The 27,765-nt window shown below is 40.7% G+C and overlaps 1 protein-coding gene across 1 annotated transcript; it reads left to right on the top strand.

Moving 5' to 3' along the window:
- On the top strand, positions 1 to 25,431 carry grm2b (glutamate receptor, metabotropic 2b). Its single transcript, XM_051074675.1, is given in 7 exon segments — positions 1 to 1,510; positions 5,877 to 6,132; positions 6,134 to 6,505; positions 18,249 to 19,086; positions 19,585 to 20,648; positions 23,350 to 23,542; positions 24,751 to 25,431. Coding segments are annotated over 6 exon segments (2,679 nt in total). The 5' UTR covers positions 1 to 1,510; positions 5,877 to 5,994; the 3' UTR covers positions 24,825 to 25,431.
- The last annotated feature ends 2,334 nt before the right edge of the window (positions 25,432 to 27,765 follow it).

The raw sequence follows: 27,765 nt of genomic DNA, 5'->3' as shown, positions 1-27,765 counted from the left end.
CTTTGCCACAGAAGAACATGTTGTATAGATAACCTTAATTACCACTGAGACGTTGAAAGTTCCCACTGCTGGCTACACAGCTGCTAAATAGTTAATAGGCTGAATCAGTACACCCAGCGTCCATTTCTTTTGGCCAGAAAATGTCACAAAGATTTATATGTTGTGCTGATACATGGTTATTTGTGACAATACAACATAAGAGGACAGATGTCTGCATTTGATTCAACCTTGGGCTCAAGCACCAGCCTTCATCAGATATGACTGAACTGCAGATTAAATGATGTGAACTCCTTTGTGAGCTGTGTGTGTGTGTGTGTGTGTGTGTGTGTGTGTGTGTGTGTGTGTGTGTGTGTGTGTGTGTGTCGCCTTTTCAGTGAAAAACAAAGTGTGCAACACACCTCTTGAGTTTGTGAAGTGCCATGCCACTCAACTGGAGTGTGATTCAGTTTTAATGAGATGGAGGTGAATGAGGAGCTGGCCAGCCTTCATGGAGGGAAACAACAACAACAAAAAGTTGATGCTCATTTCTTCTTTTATCATCTTTCTAAATTTAGCTGGAGAGAGGCAGCGCCTTGTGTGGTCTATTTGTAATTGTGATTTTTTTTTCAGGGTTATCATTAAAAGTTAGACTGACACCGCAGCTCCACAGGGAATGGGAATGGATGAGTCACACAGAGCTGTGAGAAGTTTGGGAACAGGATTTGGGATTTTTGATTATTGCACCTTCGTCATTGTTTTTACTCTTTATACTCCTGCATACTAAACAGCGCGTATTATTCTTCTGTACGTTGGGTCTCGTCGCTCTTTTTTTTTGCGGCGCTGTAGCTCACTTCCCTGCCTTGCAAACAAACGCCGTATGAAGCGCCGTCAGGTTTCTGAAAGGCGAGAGAACAGCCGTCGACTCGCTGCTCTCATTATAGCTGTGGAGCAGCACAGAGAGAGTGGCTGCGTGCGTGCGTGCGTGCGTTTGTGCGTGATCCGACGGTGCCACAGCAGGATTTCTCCACAGCTCTTGTTTTGAAGTAGATTTAATCAACTTTTCGAAGAGACTCGTTATGAATAGGAGATGTAAAATGCAAAGAAATGTGCATTTGATTTAGATTCACTTCCCTCCCGCTCCTGCTGGCGGTAACATATAGAGAATCCTTGGGAACAGCGTTGCTGCCGACGCTTGCGGACGCACGAGCGCTCGGGCGGGGAGGCTCGTAGTATTGCCCAGGTCTGTTAGGGCTCGTGCGCAAGGTGGCTGGCGGGCACAAGTTGGAGAGCACACGAGAGGAGTTTTGTCAGACTTGCCAGCGTGAACGACACTTCAGAACCAAGGACAGATCCAAAAACCGCTGCCTGGCAAGAACAACAACAAAAAAAACCATGCTCAAAGTGAACAACATCTGGACTCTGCTCGTCACATGAAGCTCTCCTCACGTTGTCTGTGTATTGTCGCGCCGCTTGTGGAAAACGGACCTGCAGTTATACCCGGTGAGATACCCACATCTTGAGCTACAACCAGGTAAGAAACGATCCGTTTATAACTTTGATTTTTAACCCAGTCACAGAGATGACTTTGCCTCTGTTTTTTCCTGACCGATGCGCCTTTGCATTTTTAATGATTTACAGCAAAATCGTGCTCCTTATAAGACTTGATGATGAATCCCACAACCTCAGCTTATCTGACACTACATTCATTATTAGGATCACTTATTAACAAAGCAACACTTTCCCAACATGTGTCTTTGTTCCTCTTAAATGTCACCTGGCATCTCAGACAAAGAGACTGGGTGTCACAGCACATTGAACTGAACTTAATCTGATGGTTTATGCTACTTAATGATTAGAAGATTCAACACCTGAGTGTGACTGTATCTAGAGGTAAATGCAAACTTACTTCCCTCCTGACCAGAGATGATATTCAGAAGCACCCTCACAGTTGTCTGGAAAAAAAAATTGCATAATCTAATTTCACACTGGCTCCTTTCAGACCATTCAGAGCTTTTGTTTTCAGACAGCGTCCTAAATAATATGATAGCATCCCGCTGTGAAAAGTAATTGGGCTGTTTTCAGTTTCAGCAAAGTATTTACTTGGTGCAAAATATTGGAAAACAAACTGATGTGGGGTTGGACAAATCCATCATGGCATGCATCAGCTTTTTTTTGGTCAGTGAATCAGACAGGATGTGATGTAGCAGCAGGATTTAAGGTTCAGGTTAAGGTTACTTTATTGAAAATTGTCTCACATTAAGGGAATTTCTCTCACATGTTAGAGTTCTGAGTTTTAAAGAGATGCATGGGTTACAGAGACCACCACACCATGTCTTGGTGAATATTATTATCATGTTATTATGAGATAACCTGTTGTAGCCAGTCTCACTCTCATAGCTGCCTTTTCTCTCTCAGTCTCAGCTCATGTGATTAAGACACCATAAGTTTTGTTATGAGTAAAAATCCAAGTGGGATATTGGCACAGTAAAATCATTAAGAAGTTTTCAAGAGGTAAACAGACTGACACCCAGATTTCCCTGTGCTATTTTGATGAAATGATGCACTTGATCTGTGTTCAAACTCGCGATCACCTGGCTGTGAGCCACCACAGAGGCATCCTAATTCCTTCAGCTGACAAGTCCAGGTGGAGGGATAAACTGTGTCCCCACTGGAGATGATGTAATGATGGAAATCATTAGTGCAGTTATGGCAGCTGCAGTTTTTTTTCCCCCCTACTTTTGTTTGTCATTAGTGGTAGATAAAGGTCAAAGTTCTGCTTTGAACAGCCAGTTAACTTTAGATTGAGGATCTTCAAAGGTCATAACGCCTCAAGACAAGTTGATGCTGATGTGATTTGTCTCATGTCTTCTGACTAAATGGCTCAGCTCTTCGGGATGATGTGAAATCTGTTGTTGTGTGGTGTCATATTACAGGACAAAACTGTAACCCGGGTTTCACTTGGTAAAAGGATGACACTTTGTCCATAAATCTTGCAGATTTGTCACAATAACGACATAAACAATCGTCCCATCTGTGTTAGTCACATGAAGATTGAAACACAGTGTTTTCAATAAATCTCATGGGACAAGTGCTGCGTTTAGACTGTCGTTACTCAACAGGCTTAATGCTTCATGTGTAGTGGATTAGACACTAAATTAAATGTCATGTCATGTAGGTTAAAGTATTCAACAAAAGTGCACACAGGCTATGTGCCAAACAAAGCTGAGGGTAAATGCTTGAGGTGATGAAATGATCCCCAATTTATGTAACTACACTATACAAAATAGTATTTAATAACACATCAAGTAGATTTGTTTTGCATGATCATCAAACAGGTGGTTGGTCTTTAGTTCTTTATCCTGCATCGAACTCTTAAAACCATCTCTTCAGCTCAATCTCCAGACATGGATATCGTTGTGTATCTCTGTAAGTCATGCACATAGTACGATTGTACGTGCCAGTCACCATCATTGCTGTGTGAGTCATACATTACACATGAGCTACATACGGCTAAGCTAATAAGGACTGGTGTTCTCAAAGCATCTTTATTCTAATGTTGGAGAAATCCTCTCTGTGCTGGGTGGGAGTAGTAATGCATTAGCTGATAGTTCAAAGCTGAGTAAAGCACACTGCCTTTTCTTTTTGAACTCGCCTTTCAGAGGGAATATTGTGCAAAGACAGCTGGGGAGCGAGTGACTCTCTTGGCTGCCGTGTGTGAGTGTGACAGCCGTTTCTACATCAAGATAGTTTTAATGATGTGATCCAGGCCTGGTGGAAGCTACTTCGGAAACGATGCAAGATTTAACGCTCGTGCAAGCTGATGATACTGCTGCTGTTTAACAGGCGTTTCCAATAATTGGTAGGAAATAGCGTTTTGATAGCTGTATTTCATGTCCACTTCAGACCCTCCAGCGTTTATTTGCACTCCTGAAAGGTTTTGAAAGGCTCTCCTGGACCTCTAACCTCACTTTGGCCTAGTTTGCATAGGCCTGCCTAATTGGCTGTTCCTTATTGCACCATTAATTCACACTGTGACCCAGCCTTTGCAACTAGAAAGCCCCCATCTGCTCTTAACAGACAGCACAGAGGAGCAATTAGACTCTTTGTAAAGTTACTTTCTCACCTTGGTTCTAATAATGGGGCAGTGGTGCAGCAGTAACAAACACCTGCATCTCCGGGACGCCCACCAGGTCTGAGACAGATTTAACATTTCGACTTCACACATCACGACATGTAATCCTCTTTGCTGGACAGAGGGGTGGTGGATTCACAGCTGCCCACATCCTGATGTAACATTTATCTGGGGGGGGGGGGGAATTCAGCATTCATTGCACTTTTTACTCCTTGCGTCCTCCGTGTTGGTCTTTGTTGCTCCCTCTGCTCTTGGGATATCGCGGGGTATTCTCCAAATGTCCCTCTAATCACACAATTTCATACAAACACACGCACTCACCAGATGAACTTCTCTGGGTGTAGCTGCAGAAGCCGGGTGTTTTCATAGTCTACCCCTGCATATGCCACTGTGGGGGTCTTCTCAGGCTGCAATAACAGAACTGTTAACACATCTACTGCTAACAGAACTGATAGTACGACTGGGTCTACAAGTGGTATGTTTTTAATGTGATATTGCAATGTCGCTAACAACACTGTGTTACAGAATAGGAAAAGTCAGTGAGAAGCTTCCCACTGTTTGTCAATGGAGGGGAGTGGCAGCACATTGAATAGTCAAACCTGCAGAGCTTGGCTGTAATTTTATCAGCAGAAATCCTCTAAATCTCAAAATAGACTCATGGGCAGTTTCTGTTGATAGTATGTGCCACTGGTGCATCCACCTGACTTTTAAATAATGTGACTTCGACTGCTGATACATGCTCTGATGGCGATATGTTAATAATAATCCTGAAAAGACTGGAAGTGTGAGTCATTTAAGGTCCATAAGTCGCTATGTAAACATGCTTAAATCAACATGTTTACTGAACTTGTTTATATGTTTGATGACTGTGTGTTGAAAGAAACAGGACTGGCTCCCCTCCCTCTGTGTGACTTGAACCAGCCCACCAGCTTAATCAGACATCATAACAACTCCTGGTGAGATCTAAACCTGTAACCTCGACATGATTGGAATCCATATTAGCATACATGTCTCACTGCCCACTTCCCTGCAGTCCAACTCTTTTTTCCCCCACCATGTTTCCATGGCAACCCCAGCCATTGAGGAGAACCACCATCTACTGTATGTGATATCTCGGTTGTAAGCTCAGAAATTACGCTTCACTCGAGACGGTGCCTTAAATATCTATTAATGTCTGATGCGATCAGTCGGCACCGGTAACGCTCCGAGGCTTGTCTGTCAGATGAAACGGAAGTGATTATATTTATTACAGGTGAAATCATTTCTAATTCTGGTTCACTTCAAAAAAATAACTCGTACCCTGGTTTAGACGGTAGTAACAGTAGCATTATTTCTATAAGTTGCAACAAGCTGAGAAAAAAGCAATGTAGTTCAGGTAAGATCGATAAAACAACTGCAGAGAACCTTGCAAGAGAAAGTTTCTATATAAACTACCTGCCTTTACACTGTTTTATACCTTGATGTGACTGTTTCATATCTTCAAATAAATAACCCTGGGCGATAAGCGGAAAGAGAGTAATGGTGCTAATGACAATCGGCGACAAAAGGCGGACGTATAAACTGTCAGTGGACGTTAATAATGCACATTTTGAGACATAATGGTCGCGTTATTTCTCAGTTTGATTTCCTTGCTCATTAATTCAATTGTATCTCCCCACAGATGCTGTTCCATATAATATATATATAATATATATATATATATATATAGATAGATAGATAGATGCTTCATTAATTTGGTAATTAGTTTCCCTTTTTATTCATTCAGGAAATATCAAACATGCTGCACTCCCTGAGAGAGGACTTGAAAGTAATCTGCCTCCAGACTCTGTGAGCCTCTGCTCCTCTCTACTTCAACCAGCTGAACCCTGCTACCTGGTCCTGCCATGCTGAGCGTCGTGCCCTGCCCCAGGTCGTTGGCCAATTCTGCCCATTACTGGCCTCTCCACGTGCTCCTGCTGGAGCTGCTGATACCAGGAGTCCTACCCAGCATCTCCAGATTACCCCCCGCGGCCAAACGCGAAGATCATCATGGACGGGGACCTGGTGATCGGAGGTCTGTTCCCTGTGCACCAAAAAGGCGACGGGGTGGAGGACTGCGGTAAGATCAATGAGGAGAGGGGGATCCAGAGGCTGGAGGCCATGCTGCTGGCGCTCGATGAGATTAACGCCAGCGACCGCATCCTCCCAGGACTCCAGCTGGGGGCCCACATCCTGGACACTTGCTCGAAGGACACCTACGCCCTGGAGCAGTCTCTAGATTTCGTCAGGGCCTCCCTCACCAAGGTGCACGATCCAGGATTCATCTGCCCAGATGGCTCCAGGCCGATCCAAAACGAGGTTCCACTGGCCATCTCTGGGGTCATCGGAGGATCTTACAGTGACGTCTCCATTCAGGTAAATGATATTCATCTTAATTTATCTGGTGTTTATTATTTCAGTTGCATTTGTGTGTATTTACAGAAAATAGCAACACATGCAGCACTGCCATGCCACTATAATTAAGTAAAATGCTAAATGGCAAATTAAATGCATCACAACCTGCATGTGGTGCTAAGTTAGAACGAAGGAGTAAGCGTTCAAATTTTACAAACAGCCACAATAAGTGAAATGATTTGGGATTTCGTAGCCCAGTATCTCTTGGAATTACAGGATGATTGGATGATTTTGCACCTGATAATTTAAAGCCAGTACCAACATCCAGTACCGGAGCAGAATATAGTTTGTTCTTTACATTGTGAGATGGAAAGGTAAGGGTGTGGTGGCTGGGCTGGTGGATGGGCTTGGACTTATCATGCAGGAGATCGGAGTTCAACTTTCGTCACAGACCTGAAGCTCACATTTAACTACTTATTAACTACACTCAGTTTCCAGTTTATTAGGGACACTTAGTTAACACTGAGTCTAATACATTAGTCCAGCAATACATCCTACCCTCATGAAAATTATGATGTTCTGTTTAACAGACTCACTCACACCTCACACTCCTTACTTTCACAAATACAGATAATGACCATCTCCGCTGTTACTGAGCCGGAGGCCTGAGCCTTCAGTGTGAGAGATTTCTGCTTTGGCTAGACCAAGAATCCACCTGGGAAGCTTCTGTTTGAAGCATCAACATTCACAGAGACATCCATCACTTTGTCAGCAACTTCATTTCCGCCTTGCAAAGAAAACTGACCTTTCACACACGTATGAAAGGTTGCTAGAGGCAATGCATCTGAGCATAATTAATTAATTCTGATTGCCCTCACAAGCCATAATTACCATGATGCAAAGGGTGTTAGTGAGACAAAGTCTGTAGGAATAATTTAGTCACACTTTCCATTAACTACAGTTCACAATGCTTTCTTTTTATGTGTGTGCACACACAAGCTTGCATGTAACTATATATTATACGCATTTAAAGATCATTTTTGAAGAGTGTTTACATTAAAAAGTTGGTGAAACAGTGAGGATTACTGTGTTAAGTAACACCTCTGACAGCACAGTTCACCCCAACGCAAGTTCCTCTTTTCCACAATAGCCCTCTTTAAAAATACAAAGGTCTTATTTTTTTATTTGGACTAAGTGTTATGATGGGCCACATCCTTGTATTGTAGCTACTGAAAGTCGTAAACCTAATAAAAACATGTGCTGCCTGCAACAGTTGCACCTAATGTATCTAATGTATGACTAATGGTGGAAATTTTCACACATGACACTATCACACTATTACATGAATATTTAATGTTATACCTGAAAACTGTTAATGAGTGAATCACTATTCATTAATATACGGCCGTGTTTGTGTATTCTAATCAGAAGAATGAAGAAGATGGCATTGTGAGCCCTGTGCAAAGCTGTTGAAAATGCACTAATGCATTTCAGATAACTCAGTTTCACATGTATCTTGGTACAGTATACATCAACATCAGGGTTGTTTGTGAAGATATAATGATGCTGATGAACAGATTCTGGTGTTTCCCTGAATTTGCACAGAGGAGGGAGTGGAGTTAACAGGTGGCGAAATGATTTTCAGTCCATGAATAACAAAATATAAACCAAATTTAGGTAGGAGCTGTTGATCCCAACACAAGCAAATAGTTAAAAACAAAAGTTAAAAATCATTGATGCATAGGCTGAGGTAGAAGCTTATTATTCCTGTAATCCTTTTACAATGCAAAACCTCCCAAGCAATAAAAGTTGCATTAAAGAGAATGTCATTGTTATACTAACACAAAAATACTAGTTATTATTCAGACACTTCAGACTTGATTATTAATTGCTGACAGTTGTTTTAAAACATTTTCTTATTATTGTAATGACCGATATGTTTTTGGCAACAGAAACAAACTGTGAATATAGCACTGATATATCATCACCTTTTAAGGCGATAAGGCAAACCAGTTGTTTACACATCAAGCAGTTACAGAGCAGCTTCATCATTTGAAGTCTTAATGTCCACCTGATAAAAGTGATTCCCATATTCACTCTGTCTTAGCTCTGTTTTTGGTCTCTACCAGCTCCTGGGGGAAATATCTGGCTCTTTAGCAGATAAATGTTCCACTATGTTCACCAGCTAGTCTTTGACTGTGTATGTGTCTGCTGTTTGATGCTGAGCAAAACAGCCGCCCGCTGTGAATCACAACAGTAAAGTAAAAGGCACTGAAACTCGCTATAAAGCTCTGTAGAGCTGTAGGGAGCTGCGGAGTCAGGAGATGATTCTCTGTAGGTCCATCACACTGAGTGAGTGACTTCCAACATATTGGTTATAGTTTGCCGTGTGCTACGCCTTTTCAGTTTCTTTTTACAACAGTTTCAACAATTCAGCCCTTTAACTCACATCAACTCAACATCTATTACCTGTTTTCAGGTGATAGATGTCAAGAACACGTTGGTTTCCTTAAGTCGTTTTGGTTTTCATCACTGTGCATTTTTTCTTTTTCATGTGTCATTTCATATTTGTCTTTTCTCTTCTTACTGACCCCTAACCCTCTCCATCTCCCCAACCCTAAACCTAACCAAAATGGTGTTAAATAACATGCGGAAAACTTCAAATTAGACATGACACACATTGTCCTCAGAGCAACACGCTTTTTATATGTAATCCCATGAAGTCACGTGAAATATTCACATTTCAGTCAATCGTATTGGTGACTCGTATTTTAAAGAAATAGTTCAACATTTGTATTTTTCTAATTGAGAGTTTGATGAAAAGGTTGACACTCTTTCCATTTAGATATGAAGCCATAGATGGGAGACAGTTAGCTTATCTTAGCACAAAGACTGGAAAACAGCTAGCCAGACTCTGTCCAAGGGTGAAAACATTCACCTACCTGCGTCTGTAATGCTCATTAATGCACATATTTTTAATCATTTATTCAATCCATACACAAACTAAAGGGTAAAAGCAACAAGTTGTTGTGTTATGGGGTGTTACATGGTGGACTAGCTACGCTAAATATCTCCTGACTGTATCTTCATTTATTAATGTACAGATGTAAGAGTGGTATTGAGCTTTTTTTTAAAAAAAAACCTCTCAGGTTGTGTTTTTACATGATTCGTAGAGTTTTAAAGGCTCCACAGACATCTTTCCTTTCATTTGACAAACAGTGAGTCGGTTGGCTCTGGATAACCAAATATATTTGTAATTCTCATGGCTCTCCTTTAGGGAATATGAAAGTGAGATTTGTATTTCATTCAATTCCCTTTTCCTCTGCACATCAAGTGATATATGGAACCACTTATTCTTTGAATACATTGAGTGCTGCAGCCTCTCTGACTGCTTTTCCCTTGTTAATTTCTACTAAAACAGCACTCGTGACTTCTTGCCAGGAGTCTGCGGTCATGAATGCTCCGTGTCAGTGTGTTGAAACTGAATGGAGAGTCAGTCGTGCTGGACTGAGTACGTCCACTTTACTCCATTACACACAGGGCTTCTTCACTTAGAGAGACGTGGATGTTATAGAGCGTCTTCTCCCGTAATGTTGATGTTTCTTTCATAAAAGAACAGCGTGTTTTTAACAAGCGTGGAAAGGACTGTCTGCGAGTCTCCCTGTGAATGAGTCCTCGGCGACCACACAGTCGCATAGATTCAAAAGGAAACTCAGTGCTTTTGAGTGTTTTTGTATGAATTTGAATACATACCTCTACTGTCACTATGCTCAACAGTCTCTTTGTTAGCGCGTTCACTTACTGGGCGCTATAATGAATCGAGCCGTGAGAGCGGTGAGAAACCCATGGTGGGATTTTTGTGAGAGGTCACTGGTTTAAAGAGCCCCCTTTTTATCCCAGAGAAGCACTTTTTTGTTATAAAACTAAGGAGGATCAGTGCCAGCGATAGTCCTCGGGGGGGACTTTGAGAGGAGCTGCTTTTCCCATCTGTGGGGAGCATCTCCCATTGGCTGGCAGGGACCTGTTCACCTGTGTGTGGAGAGAGGAGGCTGATGCTGCCTGCAACAAGGGAGACGAGCCAGTTCAGAAAGGATTCTCTCATAATTAGCCTGGCAGTATTTAGGAGGCATTCATCATCATCTTACTCATCTTGATATATGTTTTTGTCCTTGTTCTGTCTTCTTGCTGTTTTTTTTTTTTTTTTTTTTAAATCGTCTTAATTGCCATCTGGCTAAGTTCAGTTACCTGCATAGAAATGACAATGAGTGATGACTCACTCCTGACAGCCTACACATTTTACAGCTATGAATTTAACCTAGCATTATGGAGAAATACATTAATTTAAAAAGAACACTGGAATCATTCTAAATTATAGTTCCACACTTTTCTGTGCAAACAATATTAAAAAAACACTATATCCTCAAAAAAGTCACAGTACTTTCACAACAAAAATTTGCTTGGAGGCATAATCACAGCTTTGTCGTCAATATGGAATTTATGCAAATGAACTTTTAGCAGAAATCCACACTGAAACTGTTGCACATGCTTAATTAATATAACACACATGCACACAAGAACTACAAAATTCTAGCCTCCAATAAATTAAACATACAGTATGACACTGTATTAACTCCTCTCCCTTCAGATGGCAGATACTGAGAATGTAGTATCCTAAAAATTTAATATACTAATATGTGTACTCCAAAAACAGCCACCAAGCCTTTAAGACCATTAGACAAACTCTGTCTCACCACTGCTGCAGCTGCTGGGAAGGTCCTCAGTAATTAGAGGTTAGAAGAGTTCATATCTGTCCTGCCATACTCGATATTGACGTTTAATATTTTTGGTTTGCGGTGGTTTATTAAGTCTGTTGATGTGTCGCGGCAGATGAACTGGAGAGGGCTTTGTCTTTATTGTGTTTCCATCCTCGCAGAGTGCATCGGGTGAAAAAACAAATCCAGCTTTGGTGTTAACTTCAAAAGGGTCTTGTTTATCATGTGATATTATAGCTGAATTCCCCTCAACTCGCCACCCCCACCCCCACCCGCACCTCCTCTCCTCTCCTCTCCCTGAAACTGTTATTTTTGAGCTGGAAATTTTAGCACATTCAGAGAACACAACTCTGCTCCCTAATTAGCACATCAGAATGTCATTCAAAGTGAAAGGAAACGTTGTAATGACTGGAAGTTTTGTTAGTGTCAAGACCCACACTGTCAATAATATTGTTGGCCTATCGATTTTCAGACACATCTCTCTTCATCTTCCCTGTCTAGGAGCTGTTTTTTTTTTTTTTACACGGGATCACAGGAATAAATTATCAGTCTTTGCTCAGAGCCTGTGGCTGTTGTTTAGAGCGCTGCTCAAGATTGTGAGACAGGAGCGTTGCTCTCAGTCAAACTTACTGGACTTATCGAGTTTATTTCATAAGTGCTAGAGGCTGGGACTGATATTTCAAAGCTTTAAGCAAAGCAGATGATAAAGAGAAACCTTTTTTTCTCAGATGTGTCCCTGTACCCGAGAGAGGCTGGAAAGGTTGCTCTCGTGGTGAGCATTGTTTTTGCTGGTGGAAGGAAGTAAAAGATGTAAGTTTAATGTGAAGAGCTGCATCTTCCTGAAATGGCGCATGTAAACAGATCAACACACATCTCTCTCTGCCACTGCTTTCCCAGCTCTCCCAGCACAAACATTAGGTCCAGATCTCACACAGCTCTGACCCACAGATATGTATGCATGCAACATATGGTCTCATGTATGAAACATAACTGTTCACATTTGCATCTGCTGCTTTCATTTGTTCAGGTCTTTGTTCTGTAGGAGTTTCTATGTTTGTGTCTGTATCTGTGGTGTAGATGTGGGTTCTTTAGGTGGGTAGGGTGTCTGCACATTCAGCACTCATAAAGTGCAGTGTGTTGTTGTTGTAAAGAAACGTGATATATAAATACTTTGCCTTGCCTTCACTGAACAGTACTTCACATGAGATCACATCAAAATCTAAAATTAGGCCAAAAGCTACTTAAAAAAATATCTAGTATTCTTCACAATTCCCATTCCCAAAATACAGCACCCAGCATCAGCCCTGTTGAAATTTTGTTTATGTTTTGCAAAACTGTTTCCTTTCTTTGCCAATCACTGCCTGGATTATCTTCAGAGGCAATGTTTACATAAATGTAATGCACCAGAGCCATAGGGTGGTGGATGGTGTGGATTGCAGGCATGGATCCACATCCCAACTCCCATCCTCTGCAACAAAAGCACTTTGTCTAAGGTTGAGGAAAGATTTGATTTGGCTAAATGTCAATAAAGACATAGTGTCCCCTCACTGGACTTTTTCAGAAAAAAACAAAACCATAATCTTTCTCTAACTGTAACTACTTACTGTGAGTGCCTGAATGTTACCATAAAAAGTTAAATAACACTGAGGTCATTTCTCGCAGATACTGTATCAGATATTCGTGTGGAAAACAAATGAAATAGATTGTTAGTGGACATTTTTTCAGTTAATTAACAACATTTCCTCATTGTGCTGATAGAGAATGTAATCTAATCACAAAATGTTTCTTTCCAAACATATTTATTGTCACAAATGAGTTGTGTAAAAATGGCATTTCTGTGAGACAGAGTTAATTATTTAAAGGTTTAAAGTTTAGAAATAGAGATTTTTTCTGTATGAATTTAACATCATGTTAAATGTTACATGCTTACAATGCTAATTCATGATAATGAATGTGAGGTAGAACAGGATCAGCAGTCACTCTCTTTCTTATATTTTCTAGGAGTGTAAAATGTGGACATTTGACAAAGTTAGGTTGGGACAAATCATATTAGCATATGTCTCCCCATCTTCCCATAAGATTACACCTATGTTAGCAGCCAGTTTAAAACCCAGGGAGGCAGGATCCAACAAAGCTGCTTCAAATCAAAAATAATCCCCATCGGCTGCAGGACAGATGGGTAGCTGATCCAGAAAATATATGATAAAATGGCACAGGCTATCAAACAGTCTACACTGCTTTTGCTATGGTTTTCCTTCACTGGCAGTGAGTATAAACTAGAAAATGTCAGGATGAACTAGGAGCTAAGAGACCAGGTGGAAAAAACAGATGCATCATAGATACACAGCACTGCAAAGTTGTTGTTCCAACTTCCAATTTAGATGAATAAGCCTTGGATGGAGATGCACTTTGCAATCATATTTAAGAGCACAGAGCCTCAGATTATCTTAGAGAGGACAAAGTAGATCTAAGTGGCTCAGCACAGATAATACATCTTCATTTTAGGACGTGTTTGCCTGATGTTGCATGATCATTAAATCACACACTCATCTTCACAATCCACCACAGCGTCATTTAGCCTGATGCTGTCTCCTCCCAGTTAATGTTTGGATCAGAGTTTAGCCCACTGCATACATTAATACAACACAAAACATTAATTGCCTTTGACTACCATTTTCTTGTATCATATGCCACAGAAGTCATTAACCACATTCAAGTAATTGGATTCAACACAGTATTGTGTAATTATAACAAATACTTTTTTTAAATCTGGTTTAGCGTTATCAGTCTGTTTATTATTATTTCCCTCCATGCTGCATTTTTGTGGGATTTGCCTTCTACAGGAATTATTTCTCATCTGCACAAATTGAACGAGCTCATTCCCAAATTGGACCTAAGGCAAGCTTGGCACGGATAATTTGGGCTTCTGTTTGTACAACATCTGTGTATCTTTTTGGAATTAGATGACACTGTGAAAGCACTACAGTGAAAAGAAACATTATTTGCCTCAGAATTTAACCACTGATGTAACTGGTGTAACAGTGTGTCTGACCAGATTAATTATTATATATTCGAAACACCTCACAGGTTTGGTCAGTGTAGCCTGTTTGTGTAAAAGATTGGACAGTAAGATGTAGAGTAAGAAAACAACTCTGTTCACGTGACATATTTAGCTCTGATACATTTCACTTTTGCAGTTCAAATAAATTATATAAAACCAAGCAGCCATGTACACTGTATATATTATGCATAGCATGTATTTCTGGAACCTTGGTGAGCGGCCGGGCTGGTGCACTGTACATCCTGAAGTTTCACTCTGCATGTCATCTACTGTATCTACTGTAGGGCTCAGCTTGACAGGGACCTCAGGGACAAACAGATGGACTTTCCATGTTGAAAAAAAAAAATCATGACAGGCACATGAGTAAGAGACTGCCCATGTTCCAGCTGTCTCATGTCTTTCCTCCATGCTGCTGCTCTTTTGAAGGAACACTGGCCTGAAATAATATTATCCCTCATGGTGCATCTCACACACATCATATCAAGCATCAACTACAAACTAGACTACAGTAGAGTTTATGGATTAATGAGTCTTGAGACTATGATCTGGTGACATTATTACACATATTCCATTGATCCCCACTTTGGTGAAAATCTCTCTAATTGAATATTTGATACAAAAAGTCTTGATCATATTCCTAATAATAATAATAATAATCCTAGTCCTGCATAACTCTCTCTCTTGACATATAGTGACACATGATATTTGTACAGAAATATTGGTCTGTATAAAAAATATTAATCAATTGCACTTTAGAGCATGTTCTCTATTATTGTTTGTAATATTTCAAAGGGATTGGACTGTTTGGGTTTAAGGGAAGACTGACAGGAAGGAAGCATTCATAAGTCCTACTTCATAAGGAAACAATCACTACTTCACTAATTAATCTCCTAAATAACAAAAACAAAACAAGACCATAACTGCATAATCATAATGATAAACTTAATATAACCTGTAATGCTAATGAGGTCCTTAATCTAATTTATACAATGATTTGCAGATACTGTGATTCTTTGCTAATATACTTGTCCCTACTACAGAAATGGGCTCTGTTCATATGATTGCTACATATAAAAAAAATAGTAATTAAAAGAAATAGATTGCTTCATTCAGTTAATATGAAGATATATGCAAGGAGGTGCATTACAATCTAATCAGATCACTATATACAGGGAGGCTATGGTGTAAATATGCCTCTGTCTTGTATAGCTTGTGGTCCAAGCTGTGTGACATTTGGGAGCTACTCTTAGATTTTAAACCAGTGGACCATGAAGAGCATCTGATTGATGCCTCATAGTTGTTTGTGTCCTCACAGGGGACAGGTTCAGGTTAGGGTAAAGTCTAGAGTTACAGGTACGTATTGATTAAAGTCTTAAATAGTGTCAGTCTAATTGTCAGGAGAGCACCTGCACTATTACTGGCTGGACTTAATTAAGAAATGAAATGCTTGTTTGGAGTCTCAGGCACAGTATGATGCTCCTGTGCCAGTACTGTGGGTTTGCTTATCTGACTTGTTGATGGAGGGAGTGAGAGGGAAATGAACAGACGGTTACTGTCACACACTCCAGTGCCGTCCTGAAAGGTGCGCCGTCAAGCTTCTCCAAGAATCTATTGATGAAGGCCAACTGCCTGAAAACCCTGCGAGAGGAAACTAACTTATTACCATGCAAGTGTGACTGACTGACTCAGTGTCAGTCACATACATTAGCCCGCTGCATACAAAACACTGCATATATCCCAGGCAACATTAATGAATCAGTAGCTCTAATCAGGCTTTCCCCATACATTCTCAACATAAATCACATCTCTGAGTGGGTAATGTGATGAGACCCCTGCCCTATATTCTACTAGAAACAGTGGAGAAGCTGCTGGGCGCAGTGTGCTTGTCTAAATACATCACATTTACTCAATTCATCCCCTCAAGAGCTCGTACTGTGCCTGCATTTTCTGTTGGCTCTTGTCTTTGGGGTGTTTTAGCTAAAGGAGGTTAAGCGCACAGCTGCTCGCAGATCAGGGAGTGTGTTTGCATTGCATTTACAAAGCCAAGTGGTCTTCACTGTTCGTCTCAGTCCCTTAATGTATGTTTACAAATGCTTCACTTTATATTAAGACTGGCCATAGCAATGAAAAGGTGAATGTGTCTGGAGGAGAGGACTGTGTGATAAGAGGGAGTAATACAAGAAAATACTTGAGGGAAGTAGAAAGTAAACAAGCTTAAGAATCTACAGCTGTGCTAACATCTATGTGAGGCGGCACTACTTCAGAGCTGCTTTTCACCAAAGAGCTAACATGCTGATGTTTAGCAGGTAGGTGGATAGATAGATAGATAGATAGATAGATAGATAGATAGATAGATAGATAGATAGATAGATAGATAGATAGATCCTGCGATTGTTCATGTTTGTGTGCTGAATGTTGGACTTGCGATGTTTTTAAAAGTTTATTACCTTACTAATTTAAGCAGTTTAGCACTTAATATTCTGCTCTTTTTGTGGCGTTAGATGAAAAGTCAGTGAATCAAGTTGTGTGAATGTCTGAGCAAAATACCAAGGCAGTTTACCCAATAGGTCTTGAGATATTTCAGTCTGAATCAAAGTGGTGGACAAACCAACCAACCAACATTTCCATCCCTAGAGCCATGCTGCTAGCGTGGCTATAAAAAGACTGTTGAGTAACATGTTCAGGGCATGGACTACATGCAGAAAATTGTGATCCAGCTTCACATACATTACATATATAACTAGAACTTATAATGTCACAGAAAGGATTGAGAGCTCTGTTTAAGGTCTCGTGGGTTGGAATGAGTGAGTTGTAAGACAGAATGGGACATTTAATAACACTTGGTGTGAGAGTGGAAGGTTCCAATTACATCCGTGGGGATGCCATTGTTTGGGAAGCCTCCAGGCATACAATGATGCCTGAGGGAGGAGGTAGTCATGTTGAAGCTCATGGGTATTCACTAATCACCACTGCATCTCATGAGGAACCCTGCAAAATGACAAGTTTTCACCAGCTCTCTGTCATAGTTAGCTCTGTAATGCTGTGTGGGAAAATAATTGCCATGATTTTATGTTATAACTCTGACAGAATCATTTCAGCAGGCTTGTGTCCAACATGGATGCTGTGCTGAGTTTTCAGTCAGAAATAATCATCCACCCCTGCTGAACCCAGCACCACCAGCTATCATGTCCACAAGGAAATCAATATATTTGTCTGTATAGGTGGGCATTGAACTTCTGGCAGAATCTGTCATGAGACTTAAATGACTTGACAGAATGGCTTTAACTCGAGAAAACAGCAAAACACACTGATAAAATTCTTATCTCTGTGCCATTGTTGCGGTTGTTATCTGGCACTATCTGTGAAGGGGATTTGTGGCACTAGCTGCTGCTGATGTGGATCCCTGACAGAGTAAACAGGTCGAGATAGAGGAACATTGAATTGACTGCCAGTCTCTGCCACTGAGCTGAAGTACATCAGACAGCAGCTCTGCAATTGAATGGCTCCACTTCACCTAAAGACCAGATGGATATCTACAAGTTAAACAGCAAATAAATAAATAAATACATTTGTAAGACTTTTTGTTGAAAAAGTTAATATTACAAACTTTACTTAGTTGCTTTGAAATGCTGAGAGCATGAATCCTAACAAGCTAACTATAACACCATCACCAACAATAATTAACCAACTTCTATGACTGACATTAGCCCACAGAATGTGTTAACTAACCCACAGTAACCACTGCTAAAATGTCCCAAAATACAGCAGGGCACCCTTTCTGTTTGTCATCCCCTGCCATGAAATTAGACCCAATAAAAACAAAATATATATTAGAAAAGGCATCTTTAAAAATATATTGATAAAGTCTTTGGAAGTGTGAGATGAAGTTTCATGACCACAATAAACCTAAAATTTCCTTCTTGATTTCCAGGTCGCCAATCTTCTGCGACTGTTCCAGATCCCGCAGATCAGTTATGCCTCCACCAGTGCAAAGCTCAGTGACAAAACCCGCTACGACTACTTCGCCCGCACCGTGCCCCCTGACTTCTACCAGGCCAAGGCCATGGTTGAGATCCTACGTTACTTCAACTGGACCTATGTATCAACAGTAGCGTCAGAGGGTGACTATGGTGAGACCGGCATCGATGCCTTCCAGCAGGAGGCCCGCACGCGCCAGATCTGCATCGCCACTTCGGCCAAGGTGAGCCGCTCTATGAACCGTCAGGGCTATGAGAATGTGATCCGATCCCTGCAGCAGAAGTCCAACGCCAAGGTAGTCATCCTGTTCACCCGCAGCGAAGATGCTCGCGAGCTGCTGGTGGCCGCCGCTCGCATGAATGTCACCTTCACCTGGGTGGCCAGTGATGGATGGGGGGCACAGGAGAGTGTGGTGAGGGGCAGCGAGACCGCCGCAGATGGTGCTTTCACCATTGAACTTGCCTCCTACCCAATCAGAGAGTTTGAAGACTACTTCACTAAGCTGAACCCGTACACCAACACAAGGAACCCATGGTTTAAAGAGTTCTGGGAGCACCACTTTGGCTGCAACCTCCAGGAGCATGGCTGCAGTGAACACAGCCTGCGAGATGGAACTTTTGAGCAGGAGTCCAAGATTATGTTCGTGGTAAACGCAGTCTATGCCATGGCCTACGCTCTGCACAACATGAGGCAAGCCGTATGCTCCAACACATCCAAGGTCTGTGATGCCATGAAACCAGGTAACGGCAAAAGGTTCTACAAGGAGTTCATCCTGAAGACAAAGTTTGAAGGTAGGGTCAACAGTTAGAGGAAAGAGAAGTAAATGCTTTTGTTTTGTGTACTTTTTTCATGTGAAAGTATTTTTAAATGCCTTTTTAATGTAAAGCAGATGGGGGTTGCAAATAAGCACTGCACTAGATTAAGGCGTCAAATGATGGCCTCTGCATAGAAAAAGGCTCTGTAATTATTTAATTAGCAAAAATAATCCATTAATTAGCAGGGAGGAATCAGTGGAATCAGTGGGAACCTTTCTAGAACATACAATTCTGAGATTTTGTTGATTAATGAGTACTCACATTTAGATGAGATGAAATAAAAGGAAACCTGTGAGGGTCATATTAATGTTTTTAATCATTAATAAAAACACCAGAATATACAGTACCACTAATGTTGTTGTGACTTATGGTAGTATTTACAGTAATTCAAATGGATATTGATGACTTTTATACTTATGAATACATTGATACCTATGAATATTGTTGAGTGTTGCTTTATTTTTGCTCCATCAGCTCCATTCAGACCTGCAGACACAGAGAACATGGTGCGCTTCAACTCTGTCGGCGACAGCATCAGCCGCTACAACATCTTTCATTACCACAAAGAGGAGGGTAAGTTCATCTACAGGAAGGTCGGCTACTGGGACCAGAACCTGACCCTGAACACCACTCTAGTTCCCTGGCGTGGCCTCGCACCACCCACCTCCCAGTGCAGTGACCCCTGCAGGAAGAATGAAGTGAAGAGTATGCAGCCTGGGGATGTGTGCTGCTGGATCTGCATCCCCTGTCAGCCCTACCAGTATCTGCAGGATGAGTTCACCTGTGCTGACTGCAGCTTCGGTCAGTGGCCTCTGGCTAACTTGACAGGCTGCTATGATCTGCCTGAAGAGTACATCCGCTGGGAGGATGCCTGGGCCATTGGGCCTGTCACCATCTCCTGCCTTGGTATACTGTGTACTCTATCAGTAGTAGGCCTGTTCTTCAAGCACAATGAGACACCGGTGGTTAAAGCAAGTGGACGTGAACTCTCCTACATCCTCTTGCTGGGAGTCCTGATGTGCTACAGCATGACCTTCATCTACATTGCCAAACCCTCCACTGCTGTTTGCACTCTACGTCGACTAGGCCTGGGCACCTCATTCGCGGTGTGTTACTCTGCCCTTCTAACCAAGACCAACCGCATCGCCCGTATCTTCAGTGGAGTGAAGGATGGAGCCCAGCGGCCACGCTTCATCAGCCCCGCCTCCCAGGTAGCAATCTGCGGCGCTCTTATCTCCTGCCAGCTGCTTGTGGCCATTATCTGGCTGCTGGTGGAGGTGCCAGGGGTTCGGAAGGAGGTAAGCCCGGAGAGGAGAGACGTGGTCACCCTCAAGTGCAACAGCAGGGACACCAGCATGCTCATGTCACTCACCTACAACTGCATCCTCATCGTCCTCTGCACTGTCTACGCCTTCAAGACGCGAAAATGCCCCGAAAACTTCAATGAGGCCAAGTTCATCGGGTTCACCATGTACACCACCTGCATCATCTGGCTCGCTTTCCAGCCCATCTTCTATGTCACTGCCAGCGACTACAGGGTAACTATCTATGAAATTGTTTTCTATGAAGTCAATTGAGTGCTTATGATTTATATTTCTAGAAACATCTCAAGCTCACTGTAGTAGAATAATGTAAACAAGGTCTATAAATGACTATCCCTTGTGTGTTTACCATTCCTAAAGAAGAAGGTGTCACTTTCACATTCCATTTGATCACCATCACCCAGACTCATGAAAGACCAAGCTTTCTTTTCATGTGGGTTGAAGGATCTTTCAAGACGAGAACAAAGATTCAGGAGACAGATGAGGCCTGAATATACAGATGGAAATAATTAATGACTGTCAAACTGATTCACTGAATCACAGTATTGCTGAATGTTTAAAAAGCAAAAATGTTTGAAAAAAACAAAACGTTTAAACAATGCAGTATCATGGCCTGTAGTAAAAATAATTGTAAGCAGGGACACTGAGTGCTGGCTCATTTAGTGGCTCTGCTTCCCCTAATAGTCAGAGGAAACACAACATATCTGCTGCACAGTCATCACATGGGGATAAAGTTTTACAGCCTTTAGCCAAAACACAAATGCCTAAAGGCTAAATGTAACCTGCATCATACAAACAACAATGAATAATTGGGATAAATATACATAACTTTTAGTGGACTTGTTTATGACACTGCAACAGGACAAACACTGGAATACTTATACTTGCTCAAGTAGAAAATGCATAGCTGCAAGGATGAATTATTCTATTTCTCCATGCACTGTTAAGTAAGACAAATAAGACAAAACATCAGGCATAAAGCTGACAGACCATGTAAGTTATGAGTGCTTGTGCCTTAGGCAAACTCAAGGCTACTGCCACAGCATTTGGCCAGGGTGTGCAACAAGGACTTTGTTGTACAAACAGATGGGGGGAGGTCTAGGATCATACAAGCTTTGTATCATCATGAGGTACCTCAGGCCCTTCACGTCTGTAGTGATCAGCCTTCCTGGCACCCAAACCGTGAACCGAAAACCCTTACCTTTCTGATCCCCGGTGGGATTTATGAGACCGGCTGAACATGGCAGAATATAAGGCATCATGCTGGAGAGGCAGCACACAGTAATTGAAAGAATGAGAGGTCTGGCACTGCAACAGAGACCTTGATGCTTTGGTTCTGTGTGACACCATTGATAATGGCTGTGGGTTCAGTTGCCACATTTGAAATTAGGGTTGGATAGCACTGAAATATTCTAATGAGAGACTAGTCTTGTTGCCCAGTGAATCATGATGAACTCAGGGTTTCACAGATAAATCTACATTGAAAGTGAAATAGATTTCTTAAAGATTAACTGCAGTAAATTAAAAATACTGAATCATAAGAGACAAGAAACATGTGAAATAATTGATAATATGCCATTTATCCAAATTAAAATGCAAATATCTGTTGAAAAACTATAATGATATTAATTTAATGATAAAATCAGCCATATAAATATGATAAAAGATTCAAAAAGGCACTAAATAAAACATTACATAAAGTAAAAAGTATAACCTCATTCTCTTTGCTGTCAGTGTTGGGGTTCACACAATGCTGCAGCAGGTCTTACTGGTGCTTAATAACTATTTGTGTAAAGAGCAGTTAAATAACAAAGATAGCTGCTAGAAATATATTTTTGTGGCTCAAAGAGATAAGGAGCTACAGACAAAAGACAATTGAAGCAATATAACCTGCAGTCCTGGTGGTGTTTTCATCAGTTATTTTTGAAGTTAAAATGTGTGAGGACTTCTCATATTTCTGCAGTGCTGTTGTTGTGCAGTATGTTTAGGAGGGATTTCACTTCATGCTGTGGTTCTGCAAATAGAAGTTCCTGGACTGCAGGGGTAACCAGTGGGGTGGGAAGAGATGGAGCTCAGGAAGATGACCCCAGCAGTCAGCTCACATTAGCAGCTGAAATATGACTAACAAGACCCTGACTTTCCAGGACAACCAGCTGTGCTTATCCCACATTCTTCTTCTTGTCTCATATTCATGCACATACAAATGCACAATTAGAATTGCTAACATACATAATTGAAAACGTCACACTCACACACACACACACACACATGCATAATTAAAAATAGAAATGTGGCTAATAATGCGAGAATAGTAACTGTATGAAGCATAAAGGGAGGTGTTTTTGCTATGACTGCAGGATGCACCAGCAGCATTTTTTGTCACATCAAGAATAAAATAAATACGGTTAAAGATGCAAAAAAATCAATATTTACATATTAACAATAGAACTAAAAACTTTGCAAAAGAGGTTGCTCTTAGTGGTAGACCCACAGATAATTGTCATGTAACTCTACAGTCCACTTCTCTGTGGAGTGTTCAGCTTATTGTTTTGGTTCCATCTCACTGCTCTCATAACATTGTGTTGTGTTTATGGTGTGTTTCTGCTGCCCTCAGCCAAAAAACTCCATTTACTGTGTCAGCTGTAATATTTTTTTAAAATAATTTGTCTGTTCTGTATATATTTTACACAGAGAAAATTTAAAAATGTAGAAAGTTTGGAAGCAACCAGAGCAGGAAAGAATAAAACTGAGTGAACTGGTTTGATCAAAGGCTACAGAGGAGTAACAGGTGTGTTGTGTGGGTGGTGGGGGGGACAGGTGGCCTTTGAACAAACTTCATCAGTTCTTTGAAGACAAAAGGAAAAAGTCTAAGTGCAGACTGACATATTCATCATCACACACTCCTTTCTCCTCACAGGTGCAGACCACTACCATGTGCATTTCCGTCAGTCTGAGTGGTTCAGTGGTTCTCGGCTGCCTCTTTGCCCCCAAGATCCACATCATCCTGTTCCAGCCCCAGAAAAATGTGGCCACGCTTAGAGTCACAGCCAACCGTTTCAGTGCCACAGTGTCTGCTTCTGCCTCTGCTCCCAGCTCCAGCTACTCTAAAGGTAGCTACAAACATCCACTATATCCACAATATCAGATGCTCATTGCTAATGCACATGACTAAAGAATTAAATGTCACATGAAATCACCTGTGTAATTAATTTAATCTTGAATTTTGACTGTATCAGAGCAGGTAATCTTCCCCTAAATTTCAGCTGCAGCCGAGTATCTTGCAGCAGCTTAGGTTTCCAAAAACAGACATTTGTCAGAACAGTGCAATCAACAAGAGAATTGCAACCTGACTTACGCTAATATTTAGTACTTTCTAAAAAACAACCAAACCTTGGTGCTGTAACAGTATTGCCACATGTTGCATAGTTTTTGCATGCTTTTTTGCATAGTATTAAATGAGTACATGAGTATAAGTAAAGAAACCTGGAGTGAAAAACTGGACAATATTTAAAGTTTCTTTCTGCTTGTTTCTCTGGTTTTGCATCAGCCTGGCTAAGCAATTAAAATCCAGTCATTATATTTCTTTTCATGCTGGCTATAAGCAAGTCTTATCTAAAGCTTATAAAAAAAACTAACGAATAATTCACAACTCAATCTCTATAAATATAAACGGACACAAAGATTACATAGTGCAGTTGGTGTACCATTTATTTTTTCAGAGCTAAGAGAGCTTAAACAGCTTGTAGTTCAAGCCATAACTGTAACTTTAAAGGCTTACATAAGTTTATTTGCCTTTATTATTATTATATATATTTGTTATTTCTTCTCCTGGACAAAAGACATCTCTGTCATCTGAAATGTACATTTGATGTAAGGACTCAGAAGCTTTCAGAGCTTTTACTTTAGTAAAAGTACCAATGTATAAATACGCCATGACAAGTTATAGTCCTGTATTCAAAATCCCACTTAAATAAAAGTACAGAAATATTGTCAGTAAAAAATCTACCTTAAAGTATCAAAAGTTTTTTTGTTTTTTTTCAGATTGCAGGTTTTTATAAACTTATTTCTGTAAGTTAATCACCAAAGTAACAGGAGGTTCCAAATTAATGAAGTAGAGTGAAAAGTACAGTATTATAAAACACAGGTACCACAGCATTGTACTTGTATTTGAGTCCACATTTTTGAATGCATGGACTTTTAGAGCCAGTGACTGACCATTGAATAATTTTGCTCACAGCCTTTATCTCTGGATTACAGTTCTGTTTCCAAACAGTGAAAAACTCGCGCCAGGCTAACATGGCTGTTTTTGTTCTCCCAGGATCTGCCTCTAACTACGTGCCAGCAGTTTGCAACGGCCGAGAGGTGGTGGACTCTACAACATCCTCTTTGTGAAAAAGGTTTCTCTCTAAGCACTGAAGACCATCCCCACCATCAGTCACCACCGTCATCAAACAGGGCTGTGTGTATGACGGTGCTCCCATGCCATCCAACATGCTGCGGAGAGATAACTCTGTCTGGGTAGAATGACTGACAATGGCCAGGGTAACTCTAACTGTGAAAGCTAAATGATGTTCCTACAGCGAGCAGTATGTATCAAATGTAAAGCCTTTTTGTATAGATTTAATATGCTGTGATCTCTTTGGTTTACGGATAGATGTGATTAAATGCACCGTGCCTTGTCCTAAAGAGTCTTGTTGTCAAATGGGTGGTTGTGAAGCAATAGTGTTACCACAAAACAAAAGGCTGTTCTTATCTTGTCCTTAGAGTGCTGTGAATCTATCCAAATGTTTTAGACTGACAAAAAAAATGCTATGAAACAAATTTAGCCCTTTCTTTTAATCAAAATATGTGACTAACCATAGTGAACGTGATAAAAACTAGGCAACTAGACAATATAAAGGACATGTGTTAATGTAGACTGGTGTAACAGTGTGTGTGTTCTTGTAATTTATGTAAATAAAATGTTTGTTTTTTTTAATATTAAAAGAACATCACAGTGTCTGGGTTCACACTTGCAATTCTTCTATTCAAACTAAATGCAGCTATTCAGAGACAATAACAATGAGCTTTTTACACACAGGGTTTGAGTTTTTATGTTGGCCCTGAAGGTCAGAACACAACATTTCACAAAACCTTATTTCACAAAACACAAAACATTTCCCAAAACTCAGAGGCAATGAATTTTGAAATTGAAGACCAAATGCAAACACTCAAAGGCTCAACGAACTAGCCATTTAACATCAGATTAAATGGCTCAGGCAATTTAGAAGACTGTTTTGTAGTTCAGAGAACTACACAGTCCTACACACAAATTGAAGACTGAAAAGCATTCAGAGGTACTCAGTGTGAAGGGTACTCTGTTTGTGGCTGTAAGGTTGTGCTGATTCTGGAGTGGCTGGTTCAGATCCACTCCTGGAGCATGTCTGTCATCTATGATGATTTATGTTTACTAAACCTCTCATCCATTCACATTTATTTATTCAAGATTTAAACTGCCTCAGTGTGGTAATCCTCATCATAGAAGATCACAGATGGACCTGCAGTACCTCCACCTGAGGTTCCCAGAGGTTATTTATTTAACTGTTAATAACAGTTAAATAATTATTTAATTATTATTAATTATGTATTCATTTATTTAACTGTTAATAACAGTTAAATAAATAAGAGTAAAACCCCTTAAACCCACTATCAGGGGAAATTAAGCTGCAGTAACCAACTACAGTACACATACATGTTACACGAGCATGCTCATTAGCTTGGCTATAACAAATTACACGTATCTCATGTCCAGTCTGTCAGAAAATGGCTGTCCGCCAGATCTACGGGTGACGTATGTCGTCTTTAGTCGCGACGTGTCTCGTCATTGGCCACAGTCTTCTGGGAGGAGCCAGAGAGGCGGAGAAAGGAAGTAGGAAAACCGATTTAAACCAAGTTTGAGCTATTACCTCTGTTTGCCAGTACTGTACGAGAACGTCCTTACCAAGGCGCTCCTTCTGTTTGCTAGTACCGTGGAAAAAACGTCGTTACCGGAGAGGTCTGAATTCTAAAACAAATTCTGGAGCTGCTTTTTTTGTCGAACACGAGTGAGACTGGACGGACTGAACACACATGTGGCGTGAAGGTAAGGCTAAGGAGCGAACTAGCTAGCGGCTATCTTTAGCATTTTTTGTGTTAGCGGCTAGCGTTAGCATTAAGGTCATCGTAGAGCGTTAGCATTAACATTATCGTGTAATTATATTTTTGAATTCCATTTTCAGTCATTTATATCGCGTGGGTAAGAGTGTGTGTGTATTTCTGTGACCAAAGCCTCCCTGACATGAGTTGTGGAGGGTGATAACTGATTAGTAGCCTGTATGTTTGTTTACTCCGTTTGCACCTCTTTACAATTACTTCGCAGACATTTTACTGCGTCTTTGCAATTTTGTGCCCCAGCCTGGTCATTTTAAGTCAGTTTATGGCGGATTATCATGTCGATTTGACCATGTTATGTCTATTTGTGGTGGTATTCCATCGTTTTACGTCTCTAGCTGGTTGTTTTACAGCTTCTTTATAGGTTGATCTGCATCGTATTGTGTCTTCTTAGTTTTGTGCCTATTCCAGGTCATTTAACGTTTCTTTAAGGCCATTTTGAGTTTCAGTGTGGCAGTTAAACATTTCATTGTGATGATTTGTGACTCAGTTTCCTGCCTCTTTGTCATTTTGTGTGTCTTTGTAGCAGTAATCTGTCCATAGTTGTCCATTGATCCCCTACTGTGTATGTTATCGATTGATTGATTATTGTTTTTGTAGTGACTTGGGACTTTTTTGAGCTCAGTTTTGTGTTAAATATAAGCTTGAAAACTAGATTTTAACTCTGTGCTCCTCCACAAGTTTTAAGCCTCAGGAGTAGGTCACAATGTATGAGCTGAGATTATTGTTAGAAATCATTCTAATAACTATCTTTAAAATTGCTATTCTCTCTGAGATCGTTAAAGTCATATTCTAGTAACATAATTATTTTATTCACCTCAAAACTCAAAGTGTGATTGTCAAGGTTCTAGTGTTTAGTTTTCAGTGTTGTACTCTTCTACACTGTTAAGGTTTTGGAGGTGAACTATTCTTTATTTATTAGGTTATTTGTTTTTCAAGTGTTGTACTTGTGTTTTCCAGGTGTACTGGTTCAGCTGCTGCAGCCTGGACAGAAACACCACCTCTCACCTGACAAACCAAACAGTTATGTGTCCTAAAGATTTACCCAGTCTTAATATTTTGCTGCGACATCTCGCTAGCAAAACAACACGTTAGCCGGCATATGCCGGCTTTTGGCCGATATCATGTGTTGTTGTCCGTCAGG

Source organism: Lates calcarifer, linkage group LG12 (genome assembly GCF_001640805.2).
Source record: "Lates calcarifer isolate ASB-BC8 linkage group LG12, TLL_Latcal_v3, whole genome shotgun sequence".
NCBI classification, from domain to species: Eukaryota; Metazoa; Chordata; class Actinopteri; family Centropomidae; genus Lates; species Lates calcarifer.
The sequence above is the reverse complement of the archived record's forward strand: the minus strand, read 5'-3'. Positions and strand labels throughout refer to the sequence as shown.